Source organism: Tamandua tetradactyla, chromosome 20, assembly GCF_023851605.1.
Source record: "Tamandua tetradactyla isolate mTamTet1 chromosome 20, mTamTet1.pri, whole genome shotgun sequence".
NCBI classification, from domain to species: Eukaryota; Metazoa; Chordata; class Mammalia; order Pilosa; family Myrmecophagidae; genus Tamandua; species Tamandua tetradactyla.
The window spans coordinates 5,749,245-5,769,968 of NC_135346.1; the positions used below are offsets into that span (position 1 = coordinate 5,749,245).

Below are 20,724 nucleotides of genomic sequence, written 5' to 3' on the forward strand. Positions count from 1 at the left end.
ACTTCCTTATTTTCTGCACTACAAGATATACCAGGCTCATCTTAAATTTTTCGTGTCCCTTGCTCTAGAATCAGCCATTTGTCTTCTTTTTTTTCCCCCCACTTCTTCTTTTATTACATAATCTTATTTGGAAACCAAGTTCTAAGTGCTGGATCTACCCATTGCTACTGGGACACATAAAGTAACATAGTTACTTTAACAAACAGTGAATATTTAATATAAAGATTATTAACTATGACAGGAGATTGGAGTAATGAGGGATCGGTTAGTAAGAAGTAAAAAGAATGCCAAAGAATGTGGGAATAGCAACTATGAAGAGAGCTACCATCTTTGAGCTGGGATAGAGTGCCCTTTAAAAATGTATTTGAGGGCGGGCCGCGGTGGCTCAGCGGGCAAAGTGCTTGCCTGCTATGCCGGAGGACCTCGGTTCGATTCCCGGCCCCAGCCCATGTAACAAAAACGGAGAAACAGAATACAATAAAAACAAGAAAATGTTTAAAAATGTTTCCCTTTCTTCCTTCCTTCCTTCCTTCTATCCTTCCTTCCTTCTCTCTGTCTAAAAAAAAAAAAAAAAAAAAAAAAAAAAAAAAAGTAACCATCATAATATCTAGTTGAGACTGATTACCAAATATTTAAAAAAAAAAAATGTATTTGATAGTATGGGATGGAGGAAATCCCACTAGGGCTGAGAGCCAGGCTTTGCTGGAGAAAGCCCAGCCTTGACTCAGTGAATGGCAGAGAAGTCTGGCAGAACTTTCTGGATATGTGCCCTCCAGAACTTGCTAGAAATCTGCCTTATAGGATGCTTTGGACAGCTGTTCATGGAGCGTCTTACCAGAGGTGTCTGCTACAAAAAAGCCAGGGGAAGTTGCTGGCCTGTGGCCACTGATGACCACAGTGAATTACCTAGAAGTTCCGTAGCACTTCTACAGAAACCTGAGACTGGAGGAGCTACTTGTCCTACACTAACTGGGTCCTGGAAGAGCCCGTGTGCTGCAGGAGCCGGATGCTGGGGAATCCACCACATTCTTGCATTGCAGTGGCTGGATGCTAGAGAAGTCACATGGACTCCAGGGGACTGCTGAGCAAGCAAACTGAAACCAGGATTAAAAAAACCCTTTCTTCCTGCAGTATCTCTCATGCATCCTCTACTCCAAATGCTTAACATCAAGTCAGCTGGCAAAGGAAAAAAAAATATTTAAAGGCCCGTTATTCATTTTTTGCACGGCAGGCAATGAAGGGTGAATTTGGAGCTGGGAGGGAATGAAGTGATAACTGGCAGTACCGGTCTGTCCATTAGGCGCTCAGCTTCCATGTGCCACCCCCTGCCCCCATTTCTACACACGTTCTGACTCTTATTCATCCACAAACCAACTCTGTACGTCTGTCTAACAAAACACGATACAGAAATTCTCACTCTCTCCTCAAAACGAAGAGATGCAAGTCCCAACATCTGCTATATCCATCATTGAAAGCTTGTCCTCCTGATCCAACTTTGTAGAGGCAGACCTCTTGTGGATGGGACCTTTTGATTAGGTTGTTTCCATGGAGATGTGATCTCTCTGCCCTACTGTTGGGTTGGGTAGATAGGTTTTGATTTGATTAGGTTGTTTCGATGGCGATGTGACCCCATCCTTTGATTAGGTTGTTTGATTAGGTTGCTTTGATTAGGTTGTTTCGATGGCGATGTGACCCCATCCATTCAGAGGGGTCTTAAACAGCATACTGGAGTCCTTTAAGAGAGCAGACACAGACATTTGGACATGTTTGGAGATAGACAGAAGCTCAGAGAGAAGGCCACGGGAACAGGAGCTGAAAGCAATGACACCCAGGAGCATAAGGCCGACAGATGATGCCCTTTGCCTTCCTATGTGGCAGAGAAACATTGGATATGATCAGCCTTTCTTGAATGAACGTATCCTCTTGGTGATGCCTTAATTTGGACATTTTCATAGCCTTAGAATTTTAAGTTGTGACTTAATAAATCCCCAATTTAAAAGCCAACCCATTTCTGGCATATTGCCTTCCAGTAGCATTAGCAAACCGAAACACTTGGTATTAATTTATCCTCAAATTCAGTCACAATTCCACTGAATATTATGTCACCTAAAAAGTAAAGATAATGCCTAAGAACTTGTGTATAAAATAAATAAAAATTAGAAAAAAAAAAGTTAGCACAGACAAATGAACACATGCGAATAACAAGCAAATAGAAAAAATTAAAAGCTTCTACGGGCTTAGTTTCTGTTGCTGGTCACAAGGCTGTAGTGTTCTCTGCCTTCCTTCTCCCACTCTCCCGTTCACATCTCCCCCATCTGGAGCCTGAACCTCAGCTGCCTGGAGCCCTTTACCTGGCTGACAGACTCAAATCTTTATTCCTGAAGGACCTGAGTTCTTAGTTGGCTTGTCTCTTTATGGCTGCTGAAGGTTCCAATTAACCTCTATTACTAGGCATGCACGTATTAATAGGTGCCCCCAGAGAAAACCCTGGGTTCCAGACATACTTTTTGTTTCTCCCATTGTATAGCAGCAACCAAATTTCTCCTTAATAATCAGTATTAAATCACTCCAGCCAGAAGAGTAATTACTTTCGTTGACATATGTGAATCTCAAATGGCTAGATGGAGATAAATTGATAACTTTGACACGCAGCTGTCTCTCTGTATTTTTTTCCCTTCCCAAAATACATGGGAGATTAAGGGACTGAAAGATACCTTAAAATATAGCAGTTCACAGAGACTTGCCCATGAGATTTAATGACTGTTTACCTTGTCAGTGGAGAGAAGGATTCCTACCTGTGATAGACTGTCAGTGTTCCCGAATCACAGAGTATTCTGTGCATAAAAAACCAGCTGTGTCAGAGAACTGAACAAGGTCTGTTCCCCTGGAGTGAAATCATGATTTATTTGACTAGACTGAGACATATTGCTTCTTTTTTCAATTTGATTAAGATTGTTTTTTTAAAGTGCACACATATTTTACTTTTATCGCCATCCCAAATTATTCCCCAGCCTATATAAATAAATACAACGTTAATCTACCTCACCTCCCTCTCTCCCCATCCCTCTTTCTCACCTTCCTTCCCTCTTTCTCATTCCCTCTCTCTGTCCCACTCTCCCCATAAATATGACTGTCCATTTATCAGTCCTTCTCCTCTTCCTCTCTCCCTGGCTGATGCATACTTGTTGGAAGGCAGGTACTGTGTATTACTAAACACTCTAACCTCCATTGTGCCTGGCATGTGATGGGAGCACAGGAAATGCTGGTTCCATGTATTAGATTGAGTGAACTCTATGATTCTGTACGATACTGAGAAGGTGATTCATAGGGTCATGAAGCAAACTTTTATTGAGTGATTCCTATGTGCAAGGCACTGTGTTGGATGCTGGGGATAAAGAAGCAAATGGGAAATGGTTGCGTCTATTTTGTGTTTAAGATGAAAACAGTTGCTCACAGTGCTGAGAACTTAGAAGAAAGGCAGACAGAGGTATGAATGGATCACCCTGGCTCAAGAGAATAACCTCAGTACAAGAGGTGGATTGAGAAAGCCAAGTGGGGTTGGGTAAGGCAGCCAGAAGTTTTCTGGGAACACAAGAGCCAGAAGGAGTTGTCGTAATGCTGGGGACAGAAAGCAGGGTGCTATGGGGTGAGGGGTAAGGAAAAGATGATGAGGTCTAGACTGCTCTGTCAGGAACTTAGCTGAAACGTCAAGGAAAGGAGCAAAATTCAGGGAGTAAGTAAGAGGCAAACTGCAGGCTCAGGAGATGATTTTTTGTTTGCTTGCTTGCCTTTGCATTTTAAGGTGAAAATTCTTAAGAGGCTGAAAGGATGGTGCCAAAAAGAGACAGAGGCTAGAGATTCAAATGAGAAATGAATCATTTAATTTAGGGAACAAGCTCCTGGGAAGACAGTTGGCAGGTGGGATGAGGTCCAGGGCAGATGGGGGAATCCACCATCAGAGGAATTTCCCTTTCCTGGCAGAAATCGAAGGAGACAGTGGCTTGGGAGTGGGGGTGGGGTGCTGGTAACTTCCTGGGTATTGGGGATATCAGTGGGCAATGGAGTGGAAAATCTGAGGGAGTTAATATTTGATGACCTTCCTTCTCTTGGCACACTGGGAGGCAAGATGAGCTGCTGATGCTAAAGGTGACCAATGTTGGGCCAGGCTGATGATGGTGGTGATGGTGATCAAATAGTTCACCTTCGCTGAGCCATGGGTATGTGCCAAGCGTCATTGTAAGGACTTTACATGTATTATTTCCTTCGCTTCTCACAATGGACCATGAGATGGTCACAATTGTTGTTACTGTTTTACAGATGGACAGACAGGGGCACAGAGGAATTACACCATTTGCCCAAGTTTATATATGTAAGAAAGGTGGAGCCAGACTCTCACCTCGTTCCGAGTGACTGACTCTAACGACACTGGATGGATGATACCTCTGGAGCTGAGTGGGAGATCTAGTGACAGTGTCAAGGGCTAGCCCCACTGAGGGACCAGGAAGCTTGGAGGCAGGGCTGACATCCCATACAGATATTAAAGGTATTTCCTGAGAGATGCTGAGAGCATGCTAGCATTCGAGGTGGAGATTTCCTAAAGGCACCAATTTGGACTCTCCTCATTTGTAATATTAAGACTACCAGGCAGCTTTATATTTATGGTTCTTTTCAAGCCTGGGATTCTGTGTGCTTTGCTCTAACAAACACAAATATGCAATCCCTGAGCCCTTTCTTTATGTTGGAAACCTTTGTGACTTCTTATATGAGGAGCAGTAACATATTTGTTTTCTTAACCTATATGATCCTGTTTAAATTTTCTCAGTATCTGTAGAGAGATTTATTCCTCCTGTGGTGATAAGGGACATCCAAAAACAAATAGGAGAGCTCTGAATCAGATGGCAGCCAACCAATAGTTTTTACACACTTGTTCCCCAGGCTGTTTGCTTTTGACATTAGTACCAAATAGAGACTAAAATGGAAATGAAATTTGGTCTAGGAAATCCAAACAGGGCTTTGATTTAACCACCAGCAGTATTTCAGGTCAAATGGACTTAAGTAGTTAAAATGGGCCTAGGAGGCAAGACTAATGCAAACATTTTTAGATACAACGTGAGGAGCCCTGTTAACCTTTGATATAAAGCAGACACACTGTGCAGCGTGGAGAAAGCAATAAGGCTTTGCCTGCAGGGTATATGAGTGGGGGAATCCATTAGGAGGATATTACAAGCCAGATAGAGTGAACACAAAAAGCAGCAAGGTCTGATGTAAAGGTTTATTGACCGGATACAACAGGCAGGTCGATGTGGTCCGAGGGGAGGAGACATGGGAGCCCAGTCCTCACGCAAGTCCCTAATCTGTCCATTGCACTGTCAGGATTATTTTGGAAAACAGTTTGATGGAGGAGTGAGAAGCAGAGTGGGTCATTTGGGTTCACTAGAGCAGGTGGGAAGGATGGAGCTCCTAAGGATTTATCAGAACTGCCCAAAAGGCTGATGGGCCATCTGAGCTTCCTGACAGAGGTCACGAGCAGAAGCTGCTGTGCCTTTTGGAAGCAGCCTGAGAACTGCGTTGTTTGGCCACTTGCTGGAGGTGCAGAGAGCAGCATCCCCACCGCTGCCCTTCCTCCTTTCGAAACTGGATTGCCAGAGCCCCAGCTGCACGTGCCGTGCCGGTGTCTCAGTTTCCTCATGCTTAATAAAAGAATGAGAGTCTCTGCTTCAAGTGCTCGTGAGGATTAGATGCTACAACACCTGCAAAGTGTTCAGCATTTTACCTTGAGCACTCAGTAGATGGCACTTACTTGTAATTCCTTGGGTGACAAGCCTAGCGTCTACCACACCTCTTTGCACAACGTCTTATATTTTGACTGGGTCGAGGATGGGACAGTAGTCTCTCCTCATCCTGCCGCTGCCCCCTTTGGTAGCAGGAGTCTCTTTTTTTGCACAGCTACCTGCCAGGAGTTTCCTTAGACAGCAGTGCTTGTAGTTTTCTGCATTATTTTCAACCTTTGACCACAGATGTCCTAATCAGATGAAATCATGTCTGGTTTATATTGCTTCTGGCATAGTGAGGACACTATAAACGTTTACATTATTCATGCTAGTCAGTTTATAAGCAGTGGCTATTAAGACAAGACCATGTTATTTAATTCCACTCCACACCATTTAATGTTTTGTTTTTTATTAATCTTTTTAATTTTGTGAAATATCCCTCCACATCCAATTATCAACTCTAAAATATCACTGAATCTAACCTCTTCTCACTCTCTCCGTGGCTGCCACGTGAATCCAAGCCATGATCATTTCCTCACTGGCAACTGCAGTTTCCCTGCTTTTCCTCTTACCCACTAGAGGCAGTTCTCTGTTGAGGCCTGAGTGCTCTTTTAAAAGTATAATTTAAAGCAAGGTACTCCCCCCTTCTCAGTACTCCCCAGTGTATGTCATTATAGTTAGAGTAAGGTTCAGAGCCCTTGCATGACCCACCTCGTCCTGTGTGATCCTTCCCTCCCTATCTCCCCAGGCACTTCTCCTTTCACCACCCTTGAGGTCTCGCTGTACTCAGCCTCTGTCTTCCTGCCCTTGAACACACTATTTTATCCCTGCCTTTTTACTTGATATTCCCTCTGTCCAGAATACTTTTCTCCCTGAATCTTTACCTGGCTGGCTTCTTCACGTCGGTTAGATTGCAGCCCATGTCTCATCACCGTTAGAGAAGCTCTCCCTGACCTCCTGAGATGTACCCGTTGCTCGCCATCACATCTCCTTTTTAACTTTTTTAAAGCAATCTTTGAAAACTTCTGATTTGTTTACTTATTTGTGGTCTGTCTTTCCTTTCAGAATGTAAGCTTCATTGAAACATGGATTTTTACTGTTTTGTTCACTGCTATTTTGTAATGTTTAGCTCAGGCCTGGGCATGTAAGAGACCCTTGGAAATACCCATGGAAGGAAGGAATGAAGACATAAACACACCAGGAGCTGCAATGGATATTAAGAGGGGATATGGGAAAGGAGCAAGACTCTGCCTCTCCTTTCAGGGTGCTTTCAATCTAAGAGAGGAGTTGAAGCATGTTCACAGGTACATGCTCCAGACATCCTGAGAGGTCAAAAAGGAGGTGGCCAGAGGTCTTCTAGAGAAAAGGCAGGACTTAAAATCTGTTCTTCAGTGGCCTTAAGGTGCCTCAGCCTCCTGGGGCTTCAGGATTCACCTTGACTGTGCAGTATAGGTTCATTCATCTTTGATGACTAAGAAGAAGGCTTCTTGCCCATAAAATGGCAGCTATAAAGAAATTGTAGAAGCCAGACAAGATATACTAGTGGCCGTTTTTATGGACTTAGAGAAGATTTTGAATCTGGGAACCCTCACCCCTAACAGAGAAAAGGGTGTAGTTTAAGCATCAGGATCATTGCTAATATGGGATGTGACTTCTGAAATGGTAGCCTTATCACCAGGAAAGCTGTTAGGAGGCCAGCTCTTATCTAATGAAGAGTCTTAACATCGAAACTTTGGCATATTACTTCTCAAGGTAGAAAATTTGTATGGCAATATAGAATTTAATTGTTCATTTGTATCAAAGTGAAATCTGAGCAGGAGAAATTAGGCGATGAAATTCAGAATACAAATGATTTCAGATCACACAGCAATGAGTAGTATTTCATTAACCTTTTTGGACTTCCCTTCTATCAAGTAAATTGCAGGAAATAATTTAGCTCAGTTAGAAAGCTGTTCGTGTGGGAAGCAGAAATATTAGCTCATAAATCTTTGTAATTTCTTTCATATAAATATACAAGAACCAGTTTCCAACAGCTGCCACGTGCTTCCTGGCTGCTCAGTTTAGAGTGCCATAATTACGTGTGCTCGCGGACTCACCTCCCCCTCCCCCATAGTTTTGGCTGACTCCCAGTTTTTACAGAGACACGAGCATCTCATCTCACAGAGGTAGGTCATTAACTGGCTGAAATACAGTGTACATGTTGTACCTCATGATCCAGTACTTGTCATGGCCGTATCTGATATCTCATTGTTTGGGAATGTGTCCAATAAAATTTTCAAATTCTTGAAACTACTTGAAAGAAACCTTCTGCTTAATCATCAAAGATGAATGAACCTACATTGCTCACAGTCAAGGTGAATCCTGAAGCCCCAGGAGGCTGAGGTACCTTAAGGCCACTGAAGAACAGATTTCAAATACTTGAGAATTTCCTCAGAACACAATGAGAAAAGATAACCAGCCTTCTTCCTTCTTTAGTCAAAGTATCTTTTAATTCACTGACAGCCTAGTTGATCGGAAAGAGTTCAACTGTTTGTTTCCAGAGCCTAGAGTAAATTAAGCATGTTTGATGCTGTATAAACCTAAGAGAGAAGAGCAAATTATACAACTATAGTAAGATACTACTATTTTGAATAGTATCCTACTTATGAAGACTATTTCAATATGGGAAGTAGTGGTCCTATCTAGCTTTTGAACTATTTATGGATGCTGACAACTTAAAATTCTGTGAAAACCTAATGATTGCACCACTGAATAATGTTACTAAAAACTAGCTAAATTAATTTTCAAAGACAGCTTAAATTATAATGGAATTGATTGGAATTTAATATTAGTATATAAATGGGAATTTTTGTCGAACGTTGATGAACACCAGCCACTTAAAAAATTAAAGCAATGCTTTTTATTTTAAGATTAGTATCAAATACACCAGATTTATCCATGCTGTAAGTTAGTTCTTAGAGTACTTATATCATGTCAAAGCTGAAGACTCCTTAAGACAGAAGATGTCATGAGCAAAGTTAATAGAAACATGAGACTGGGAAAAGATTTCTGGAACCTATAAAACACACAATTGATTAGTGCACAGAATATGCATAGAACACCCACAAATTAGTAAGAAATGGGAAAAGTTCAGTTTCAGAATAGGCAAAGGATATAACTGAGCAATTCATAGGCAAGAAAACCTGATAACCAGCAAACATGCAAATATGCTTATCTTTTTTGTGATAACCAGGGAAGTGCATAATAAAGAAACAAGTTATAATTTCTCACTGTCACATTAGCCAAAGATAAAAAGTCTGACAGTATCAAGTGTTAGTGAAGAAGTGAAAGGAAGTTTCTGTATTTACTTCCTGAGGACTAACGGCAGAGCGACTTTAAAGATCAATTTGGCTGTTTCTAGAGTAAAATTCTTAAATGTGTCTACTGTATGATACAGCCATTTTATTTCTCCCTCTGTGTAATTGATGCATATAGTGTGGGGAAATGTTTGCCTATCTTTACTAGGGGATATATTCTTTGCATCTTTGTAACAGTGAAAATTTGGAAACAACAGAAATGGTCACGAATATGGGAGTAGATCAATAAATTGGACCAGATAAACCTACTGGAATGAATCTCTTCATTCCTATAAACTGCCATAGAGCCTTCCACTATATTACTAGATGGATCAGTATTAGTAGATCTCAGTACCATTTATGGAGTGAGAACACACCCACACGTGGACTGGAAGGATACATCTTAAAATCATGGCAGTGGTTACCTAGTGGGAACCAAGTTCAGAATGGACAAAGGGAGCCTTAACTTCACCCTTAATGTTTACTTTCTTACACCAAAAGATAAGCAAATATAATGCAGTGTTTACAACAGTTAATTCAAGGATGCAGGTACATGGGCCTTTATTTTGGATTATTTGTCATCCCCTGGAATTGTAAACACGTTTTCCCCGCTAAAAACCATGTGAAGTTTTTCAGGCGATGCAGGTAGCCTTCAGGATTCCGGGCCTGGTTTTCTTACCATGAGACTTTGGGTGAATCTTTAAGGCCTGCTCTGTTCAGCCCCCACAACTAAAACGAAGGTGGTGAACATTTGTCCGGTGGTGTCGACTCACCCTTCAGTATCACCAAACCCCCACCTCTGCCGGGAAGGCTCCCTCCACTCTTCTGACCGCTCTCCCTCTCGCAGAGAGGATGGACAAAGGTCTTCTCCCTTCCTCAGGCATTCTGCACAACCCAAGGTACACAGAGCTTGTTTCCTTGTGCTCGATCTCGTTGTGGGCCTGTCTCTTCCCTGAGATGAAGAAATCTTGACAGTAGAACATGTCTCTGTTAGTAGCAAGTAGGAAGTGATTAGTAAAGAGGACTTAGTAGCTGTTGACGATTCTTCATAATTTTTTAGTGATAGAATGAATAAGTAAAAGAATGAAAACATGAAAGCGCATATAAAGCGTGACATCTTGTAGTGGCTCTTGAAGTTGTTATATTTTTCTGACTTTAGTGAATTAATATAATCCTCCCAAATCCCTTATTTAATCCCAGCCTAAAATTTATATCCTTGAGAGTTTCCTGAACCATGAACAGGGTCAATGATATGCTCTCATAGATACAGATCAACACAAGTATTTAGACACAATAAAGAATAAACATTTCACACCATATTTTTTCTGATTCCTGCTTTGAGATAATCATACACTGAATTTATAAAAGACAGTTCACATTTTGAAAATTAATGTAACAAACACTTTTTAAAGAATTAGGATTCTCAGCCATTGAATAAAATTAGTGGAAACAGCCCTGGGCCCGTGTCCATGCTGGCTGCTGGCACTCTGTCAGCTCCCCAGAGGGCTTTTTGACATGTGAAGGACATGGGGGCTTAGTGCTTTCAGAAGATCTGGAAAATGTGTTTGTATTGTTCTTCTTCATGGATGGAGAAGCTTTACAAAGTTGTTTTAGTTTTGAAGCGCTTGATGTTTTGAATGAGAATCTTTTCTTCTGCATTAACAAAAGGAAAGACACACCAAAGCCTTGTTAGCCCAAAGCACAAGGAATGAAATCACAGGGAGATAAAAGACCCCGGGGGAACCAAGACTTAAGAAGCAAGAGTGTATGTTTCAGGAAAAACTGAGTTTTTCTATCCTTTGAGACAAGAAAAAATAATTTTGGTCTCTTTGCTTCTAAAAGACACTCACTTTGTGGAGACACTTTCTTGAAAGTGACTTGTTTGTGCTTTGCAAGTACATCAGAATATAAAGGGTTGAATATCCCCTGCCCCCACGATTTCTCTCATAGACACAAATTTGCCCATGCTTAAAGCCAATGGACACCATCTAGGCAAAATTGCATGTAAAAAAATTCTTTCAGTATAGGTTAGCTGACTGATATATCCTCGCGGTTACTTGACATTTATATGTTAAGGACACTTACAGTCTTAGTGACTCCACACAGGAACTCTAAGGCAATTGGTTATTTATTGTAAGCTGATACCACTTTCCCCACGATAAACTTGAATTCCAAGAGTCGGTTTGTTATCCCACAATGAGTAGAGATGTTTCCCCAAGTTTCTTCAACCCCACAGCATACTAGAGTTAGACATTTTAAATTCCCAACATATTCCACCAGGATCGAAACAAAGCAAACAAATAAAAACCCAAACAGATCTGCTCTGTTCATTTGGGGTTTGTTTAGTCCTAACATAAGTACACAGAACTGGGCGTTTCTGTTCTCTGCAATCCAGAACCAGTCACTCTAGAGAAGTATCTTATATTGCAAACTGTGTTTCAAGGCTGCTTCTTTGATCTTAGTTGGTGAGTTGTAGACATAAATAAACTTAAGACAAATCAAGCTGATGGAACTATTTAATGCCTACCAGTTTGGCAAGATTCTCCAGATTTTATTTATGACCCTCAACCTCTCTGTGCCAAGGGAGATTACTAAGAAGTTCATACGTTTGCTTCTGAATTTCTCCTTTTACCTTTCCTGACACCACAGATGAGCCCTACATCTCTGGACAGACAATCTTCAGCAAATGAAAAACTTAGGTAAATTTGCTGTTTAATTGTCAATTAAGAATAGGCTGCAAGGTAACGCTGAGTTTCATTGCAGGCCTGAACTTTTTCCAATTGGCTTTATAAAAATGGCTCAAAGGTATGATGCCAGGGCTTGTTTTTAACCTATTAGAGTGATTGGCAATTTGTTTTTGAAATTCCCGTTGTGGGACCCAAGTTATCCTTTTTGGCATGAATTATTCATCCAAGACAAACAAATAATATAAACAAACATCAGCCTTGTTACTCCAGCTTCACATGTATCTGGAGGATGTTTTCTAGGATATTCTTTTTCCTAGTGTGAGATGTTCCAACTTACAAATCATGGGATAGAATTGCTGCTACTACTAGGCTTATGCTGTGTCACACATAACAAGTGCTTTTAGCAGACTTAGTAGGTTGCGCAATCCCCAGTTTACAAAGAAGAAAATTAAACATTAGCCAAGGGACTTGCCTGAGGTCAGTGGCTGCGACCTGCTGGGTACTCAGGTCTAGTGATAAATGGCCATCACCCCTCCTTAAGCCAACTAGTAATCGATGAATTTTATAGCAGGATGCACTTGATAGTGAAAACTTCTTTCTCTAAGGTCAAAATGATTTTGTTCTTTCCTTTCTTGTTTTCCCTGAAGCAGTCCTTTGGATGAGACAGTGTACTCATGTGCTCTTATTCCTTTCTCCATAGTACCTCTCCATTTGGCATTTCTGTTATCTCGGGCTGTGTTCCTTTCCTTGTCTTGTGTGTCTGCAGGAAAACGAGAGATTTGCAAGACTATCCTCATTTGTTCAAAGACTTTCCTGAATGCCTTGTTTTTGCTAATATATATGTGATTGTGTGCATGTTGGAATATTCCTTAGGAAAACTGTTCTGATGAGCCTGTGACTCTGAAGCCTGGGAACTGTGGTTTTAGACAAACAAGTATGTCTCAGTCTAACAGCTGTGAGGTTTTTGTTCTAGAATGTTTCCATTTGAAAACAGGCAGAAGCAGTTAATCTGCACTGAGATCAGGTACTGTAACCAAGGAGCCTCACTCCTTTGGGATCACCAGCCTGGGGTGGGGAGGAGCACAGCTTCAAAGGCATTGGTCATTTTGGGTCTGAACCCTGGCTTTTGCCGCTTATGCGCTATATAACTTTGTACAAATTACCGCCTGAATCCATTCTAAAACCTGAGATATTGGAACAAGAACACCTACCTCATTGAGATATGAGGTTTAAATAAACTAGCTTGTATAAAGTTCTTAATGATGCCTGGTGCATGTTAGATGCTCAATGTATCTTAGAACCCCTTCTTTTTTGCTCCTGGCCGTGGCATTTGTTTTAGTTTGCTGGGCTGCTGAAAGCAACATACCATGGAATAGTTTGGCTTTTAACAATGGGGATTTATTAGCTTACAAGTTTATAGTTCTAAAGCTGTGAAAATGTTCAAACGGAAGCATCATCAAGACGTTGCTTGGCTCCTCTGTCACACGGCAAGGCACATGGTGGCCCCTACTGGTCTCTCCCTTCTCTTCCGAGTTTCGTTGCTTTTCAGCTTCTTGCTTCCGTGGCTTTCTCCCTTTCTTTCTGCATTTATCCCTTTTATAAAGAACTCCAGTATAAGATTAAGACCCACCTTGGGCCATGCCTCAATTAAAGTAACCTCATGCACACCAATTTACAATAGTTTTGCACAGGAATGATTAGCTGTAGGAACATTTGCTGGTGGATACAGCTCCAAACCATCACAGCATCTTAAGTTGGACTGAGGATTTGAGGTGTCTTAAGAGAGGAGAGTGTACCCAGAATTCTTCTGGTGATTTTACTGGTTTCTCTGCTTGTGAAAGGGTTATAGCACTGTACATTCACATTCACTTTCCTTCATTCACCAAATACGTCTTGAGTAACAACCGTAGTTTCTCAGTTTAATGTCCCTGAACTCATAATGTTTCCAACCATCACTACCAGCCACGTGACTGTCATGATGTGGTGGTACAGAGACCTTCCACTGACGACAGCTAAGATCAAGAAGGAGGTCAGTGTGTCTTAAAATCTATGAAATTCAGTTTTGCTTTGGAGCTATGAAGCAAGGCAAATGTATATAAAAAATGGGCGTCTGAGTGCACTGTGAAGGGAAAGGACAATAGATAATGCTGTTTACAGAAAGCATCTCAGCCTGAGTTGAAAGCAGGGCCTGGAGGAAAGATTTCTGGGCTGAGTCTGTAAGACAGGGGAAGACTGGGGGAGCAAGAGAAACATGTCTAATGTTCTCCAGCTTTCATTTCTTTCTTTCTTTTTTTTTTTTTTTGCATGGACAGGCACCAGGAAGTGAACCCAGGTTTCTGGCATGGCAGACGAGAATTTTCTGCCTGCTGAGCCACCGTCACACTGCCCTCTCATTTCTTTTTGCTGTGCACATAGCTGGGAAAGCTGAACATGGCCACGTAAAAACCAAGAAAGCATTCAAGGAGTGTTTACTACTTAAAAGCCTTTTGGCTGTGGCATGTGCCATTCTTTCTGAATGTACCACCTCCTGCAAACTCCCCTCTCCCACATCCCATCTTCCTATGTACAAATCCTGTACCTTTTACCTAAATATGGCACACTCTGCCTTTAAGTCTCAACTTCCACATCAGTTTAGCTGATCAGTTTAGAAACCTTTCCTAAGTGCCAACACTGAATCAAGAGTCATTCCCATATTTTCCACTTTACCTAAACCTTATCCTTACCTTACTCCTCATCACACAGTATGTTACTGCCTGTTGACTTGATGCCTCTTCCATTAAATTGTAAACTTCTAGAATCATCAGCCCTCTTGCTCTCCACTGAACTTCAGGGCTAACTCTATGTCTAGCACATGGTAGATATTGAGAGACACTAGTTGAATGAATTCAGGTTCTCAGCCCATGAAAGCAGCCTGCAGTGACTGGGTCATTGGAAAATACAGGCGTGTGGGCTACAGAGCAAGTCCACTGTCTTGGGAGCATCCAATGTTCTACTAGTTTTCATCATTTCATACACTAAGGGTTGGAGCATAGATTGTATAATTCTTCTGATATTACAGAGTAGATTAAAACTCTTTTTATTTCCAATTTAATATGGGAGCCTATTAGAGCAAGCGTCTGGGCCTGTCTGAGAACCTTATTAAGCTGTCTCCAGAAACATCTGCATTAATCCAAAAAGATGGCCTCTGATGGCCCATTTCCAGCTGTTAGCACAATAAGAGCTGAAACCAGAAGCTGCAAATGAGTCATCATTTGCCCACTAGCATTGGTATGCTTTTCAATTTAATCTGCAACAAAATTTTGTTTGCTTACCTCATTTTCCTAGTAGGCTACTCAAACTGTTTCCATGTTAATTTTATATTTTTCTAAGTTGTCAGTGGGAATAACCGACTGATCCCTTTCTCCTGAGAAACACTCGTCCCTAGGGGTTAGAATGAGGTGTTAAATAAAATAAATCAGATGGCTTGAATTCAGTCCTTGAATTCAGGATAATGGGTCAAGCTCGCGGTAATCATAAGAAACAAGTTTGGGCCCCTTTTCTCCACCAAGTTGACATACCCTTATATTTGTAGTAATCAGGGAAGAAAGCTGGCTTTTGTGCAGTATAAATTGTCTCACTCACTGGGATGCATTTAAAAATGAATGCACTGAAGTAGTTAAATATGACGAAGGAAGGAAAAGAAGCTGCAGCAATGCTTGAACTCACCTCAGGCTCTGTGTCCTGCTTCATCCCTCCCTGCCTGTTGGTCTGTGAACTTCTGGATGTGGGCTTGTTTTCCCAGCATAGCCCATGTTGATGCACGGTATTCACTTGTGAGGTCCTTGTATCAGTGGCCTTTTAGGAAAACACAACCCAGAGAGGAAGCTGCCACTTCAAAGCGTGCCACAGTGCTTATGTATAGCCAGGAAATGAACCGTGTCGGCGTGATATTTCTTTAAAAGCCTGAAAGCCTTCCATGCTGATAGTTAATATCAGTTTCTGCTGTAAACTAGTGTCTGCCATGAGAAGGTATTTTGAAGGTTTTGAGGGGTTTTTATCCCCCCCAATCTCAAGAAAATAGAGCTGGTCTCTGCGTGGCTACTCTACTGGGCAAGAAGTCGTTGACTGAGAAGTAGAAATGAGTCAGGAAGGAGAAACCGATTCTATCTCCATAGTACTTCCACCTCTCCCTTTACTCTCCTATTGTAAAAAAAAAATTCAGTAAAACATATGCTAGGAGCCTGCTCTTGTCACTGTACAGAAAAGAATTCCATATAATCCATCATGATTTTTTGATGCTCTTAGTGTAATCTTTATGGCTTTATCAAGGTAATTTTATTGATTAAAATTGCTTTGTATATCAATCAAATAATCCTATATTACACATAAACGGAAAACAGATGTTTAATTGATTTATGAGGCTCCCAGAAGTTGAAAGGATGAAAACTTTGGGGAAGATTCAGAGAAGCAGATGAGTGAAACTTGAATAAACTTTTTGAGAGCAAATGGAAAGTATCGGGGTGGTAATATTTAGTCTAGAGAAGAGCAGGGCTGAGGATGCATTAACATTTTCAGGAATAAGATCATTTATAATATAAAGAATACTGTTGAGATGGGTAGTGTGCACTCTTAGGAAGATGGGAGAGTAAAGGATCAAAGTACGGGACCGTCAGTTTGGTTTACTTGGAATGAAGGTTTTCTTTGTTCTTGAGGATTGATAAACCAGGAAACAAGTTATAAAGGACTGCACATTTTAGTTTATCTTAATAACTGGATAGATTCTTCTTTATCTGTGATATTGAGAGAATTTGAAAGAACAGACCATGTAATTAAAAAAAAAAATAGATCCCAGATTGAAAGAGTTACAATGAAAAAACAATTATTTGTCCATATACATAGGCAATAAAAGAAACAACAGATATGAATAATAATTAGACGTTAATCTTATTTTCTGAAAGAAGATTGTGCGTTCTTAGGTAATTGCTTTCTTGATTTGGTTTAAGTCCAATAATTCTCTCTCACTGTTTTTAATTGTGTTAAAGTGTGTTTATTAAAGTACTAATGAGACCAAAGCCATAGTGATTAGAAACAAAATTATTCATCTTAAACTTTTTGATCTTATGAAATCAAAGGTAAGTTCTAATATTAGAAGATGGATCCTGTACTTGTAAGCTATTTCTGTGCACTTAGAGTTTTTTTTTTATATAATAGTTTATCCCAAATCTGTTGAAGTTACAGCATTTTTTTGAAATGAAAACATTTTTTTCATCATAAAAGCAATTTATCCTAAGAGCTCCAGGCAGGGTGCAAGCTTCTCTAGTGATTTTTACATCTAATTAATAAATAAATGCATTGCTGGCTAAGCAATACATATTAAGAATAGGTTTTGCTTGTCATCACCCTTTATAATTTTTGGAATGTTTAGAACTGCTATTTTTTTCTTTTCTCTCCCACTCCCCCTCTCCTCATCAGTGATGTTTGTATTGCAACCACTCTTTCTTTTCTTCAGAACGACACTTTTACATCTATTTTTACAAAGCTATTTGCTGGCTTTCTGGTTTCATGTGCCTACTCTCTTTTTGTTTGCTGTCTGTTTTCAGAGTCAGGACTGTCTTATTTTTTTGGTGGGGCCGTGTATGTTTTAGTTTGCTAAGCTGCTCAAAACAGATACCATAGAATGGGTGGCTGCAATACAAACCACCCAAAGGGAATTTGGTAGCTTACAAGCTTGCAGTTTTGAGGCTGTGAAATGTCCAGTCAAGGCTTCATTAGGGGATGCTTTCATCCCGAGGATGGGCTGCCAGTGATCCTGGCTCCCCCATTGCACAGCCAGGCACATGGCAGCGTCTTCTGGGCTCCCTGCTCCCCTGAGCTTTGCTGCTCTCAGCTTCTTCCATGGCTTTTTCTGTCTTTGTCTGAATTTCATTCTCTCATAAAGGAGTCCAGTGAAAGGATTAAGACCTCAAAGAGGTGGGTCATGCCTTAAGTTAAGTAGCCTCAGCAAAAGATCCATTTGCAGTGTGCCCAGACCCTCAGGGATGGATTGGCTTTAAGAACTTTTCTGGGGAGCATACAGTTCAAACCACCGCAGTGTATTTAAACATTCTAGTCAATTTTCCAGGCTCTTGTGATCGGCTCCCAATTGCACGTTGTTCGTTGAGGTCTGAAGATCAGTATCCTTCTGAGAATCTGACACAGACCTGTGGCAGGTGGCTCACTCACTGGCAGCTGTGCCTCAGGCCCCTCACTTCACCTTCCCTAGCTCTGCCTCAGTTCCAGCCCCCTCATTGACCTGAACTCTTGCCTGCTTCCTGCCCGGTTTCCCTGCCTCCCATTCTCAGCTCTTTCCTGTCCTTTACTCCCAGTGCAGTCATGCTCATCTTACTGGGAAACAGCTCTGCACTGTCTCTCCTTCCTTGAAATCCTCTCCTTGGCCACAGGATGCCATGCAAACTCCCCACGAGACAGGCCATCCCCAGCTGCCCAGCTGGCCCCCTCTCCCCGCACAATCCTTCACACCCTCCTAGCTCATTCCTCTAGCAGCTCAGCAGGATGCAGGCTGGGTAAAGGGTTGGGAATTGTCGTGATGCTTACTCTCTTTGAGGTGAGAGTAAGAGGCCCTATTAGTGCTGGGCAGACAGTTTGTGCAGCACTGCCATGTGTTGGAGCTAGGACCCCAAAATGTGCCTAGGGAAGGGATCGTCTAGCCCTCATCTCCAAGGGGGGACTAAAGTGGTTCTGAAAAGGCTCACGGTTGCTGCACCCACTCCCTGACACCCTCTACTGTTTTCCTCCCACCCGCAGCCTGCGACGGCGATCACTGGGGGCCCCACTGCAGCAGCCGATGCCAGTGCAAAAACGGGGCCCTGTGCAACCCCATCACGGGGGCCTGCCACTGCGCTGCCGGCTACCGGGGCTGGCGCTGCGAGGGCCGCTGTGAGCAGGGCACCTACGGCAACGACTGTCAGCAGAGGTGCCAGTGCCAGAACGGAGCCACCTGCGACCACATCACGGGGGAGTGCCGCTGCCCACCGGGATACACCGGAGCCTTGTAAGTGCCAGCTGCCCAGCCCCGGGCAGCGCCTGCCCACCCCCGCCCCCCTGCTGCTGCCCCCACCCCGGTCCCTGTGCCTCTTGCCTGGATTGCAGGCCCACGCAGGGGACCTGCGGTGAACCCCAGGTGTTCCTGCAGTTAGAGCCCTGCAAAACCCGAGCCAGCCAGGGCTGAGGCCAACACCCCCCATGCCTGCCTCCTGTCGGGGCAGATAAAGAGGCCAGAATTCTCCATGACTTGTGGCATCTGGGGGTAGTTGGGGCAGATCTTGGGCTCTTCTTTGATTCTACCACAATTACATTTGCTTTACTCTGTTGGCTATTAATGGCCCATGTTATTCTGCCTTGCGTGCCAATTGATTAGCTGAATAACGTTGGGTGGGTTCAGTGCCTTAGGAAGGCAGAAGGGGTAAGATGCTGGAAATGGCACCTGATCAAAGTACGCTGGGTTATTTAATGCTTACGGGTACTTTGGAGGCCTTTATTTTTATATATAAAAGTTTACGTACCACATATGCATTTGATGTGTGACCACAGATGGTTTTATTCTTTCTGATGAACACTGAAATTAACCTCAGTACCTTATTTTGTGGGAAGAGTATTCTTCTGGTTTGTAATAGCAAGTAGACCAAAAAAATGAGACAGAATTTGCTACAAAGTAAGAGAGAGAAAAATTATTGTTCCCTTACTGATAAAATTGCACTTGTAAGTCACAGAATTAAGAGAATGCAGCTGATTAGTAAATATTTCCCACCGACAGTGTTAACATCTGTAAAGTAGAGCAAAAGAAAAAACCGCATCAGCGTAGAAAGCCCTGATTTTCAGAAGAATGGATAGTTGTCTCCAGCTGGTTAATTGTTAATATTGCTTTAGTGTGATTTTATCAAGGCCATGCTTGAATAGGGCTGTGGGAAACTCGGAGTAACTTAGCAGGAGAGCAAAAAAAGACAATTAAAGGCTTAAAGAAGAAGGCTCAGACAATGTAGAGTGGGTTCGAGGAACAGATACTCTAGTCTGATGGTGAGAATGCTGAAAGTTGACTAGGAGGAATCTGGGCACAAAAGGAGGGATGTGCAAATGCTCAGTCTCCTTGAGGTTGGAACAAACACACAAACAAAAGTCTTCTTAAAGTGTAGCATGTGGGATTTAGAAGCGTCACATGGAGCCTTCCCATCACAGAGGAGAATGCAGCAGTTTTTCTCCCTTGCTGAGCTCAAACAGGGTAGATTCTCCTCAAACGGAGATGATTTCATTAGAAAACACCCCCAAACGAAGGGAAGGGCGCGGTGACCCCCCAAAGACCCTTCCGGTTGATAGGATTCTGGCTCTGATGTTAATGGAATGAGTTACTGATCAGGGATGGCCATCAGCTGTGCGTCTGTCAACCCAAGGGTTGTGTGGTCGAGTGAATAACGGTGTCCCTTGTCACGTGTTACTCCCTCAGCTGTGAGGACCTGTGTCCCCCTGGCAAGCACGGCCCACAGTGTGAGCAGAGGTGCCCCTGCCAGAACGGAGGAGTGTGCCACCACGTCACGGGGGAGTGCACCTGCCCGGTGGGCTGGCTGGTAAGCGCCCCTCCCCCCAGACCACCCCTCCCCCAGATGCTATTAAATAGGCACGTGGAGGACCTGAGCACAAAGGAACATACACTGATGGCTAGAGATCCCAAAATTGAAGTACCTGGTGGGCTCAAAGTTGGACGTCTTCAGTCCAGAGAAGGTGGGAGGTGATTTAATCCTGGAGATGAAGTGCATCAAGGGCCCTCATGGAAAAGAGAGTGATCCTCTTTCCTGAATTTCCCCTCGGGGTGGAAACAAGGGGAATATCAGAGCTCACCCTTGATAGCGGTCACTGTTGATAAGCCCCGGAACTATTTAAATAATCATTTCCATCACTCTG

General features: G+C 42.4%; 1 protein-coding gene across 3 annotated transcripts in view; it reads left to right on the forward strand.

Moving 5' to 3' along the window:
* MEGF10 (multiple EGF like domains 10) overlaps window positions 1–20,724 on the forward strand; it is a 164,830-nt gene that overhangs the window by 83,986 nt on the left and 60,120 nt on the right. For all 3 annotated transcript variants that reach the window (XM_077138304.1, XM_077138303.1, XM_077138305.1), the window contains exons 6-7: window positions 18,577–18,823; window positions 20,270–20,390. In XM_077138304.1, coding sequence (XP_076994419.1) covers window positions 18,577–18,823; window positions 20,270–20,390 — 368 coding nt within the window. The remainder of the gene's footprint in view (window positions 1–18,576; window positions 18,824–20,269; window positions 20,391–20,724) is intronic.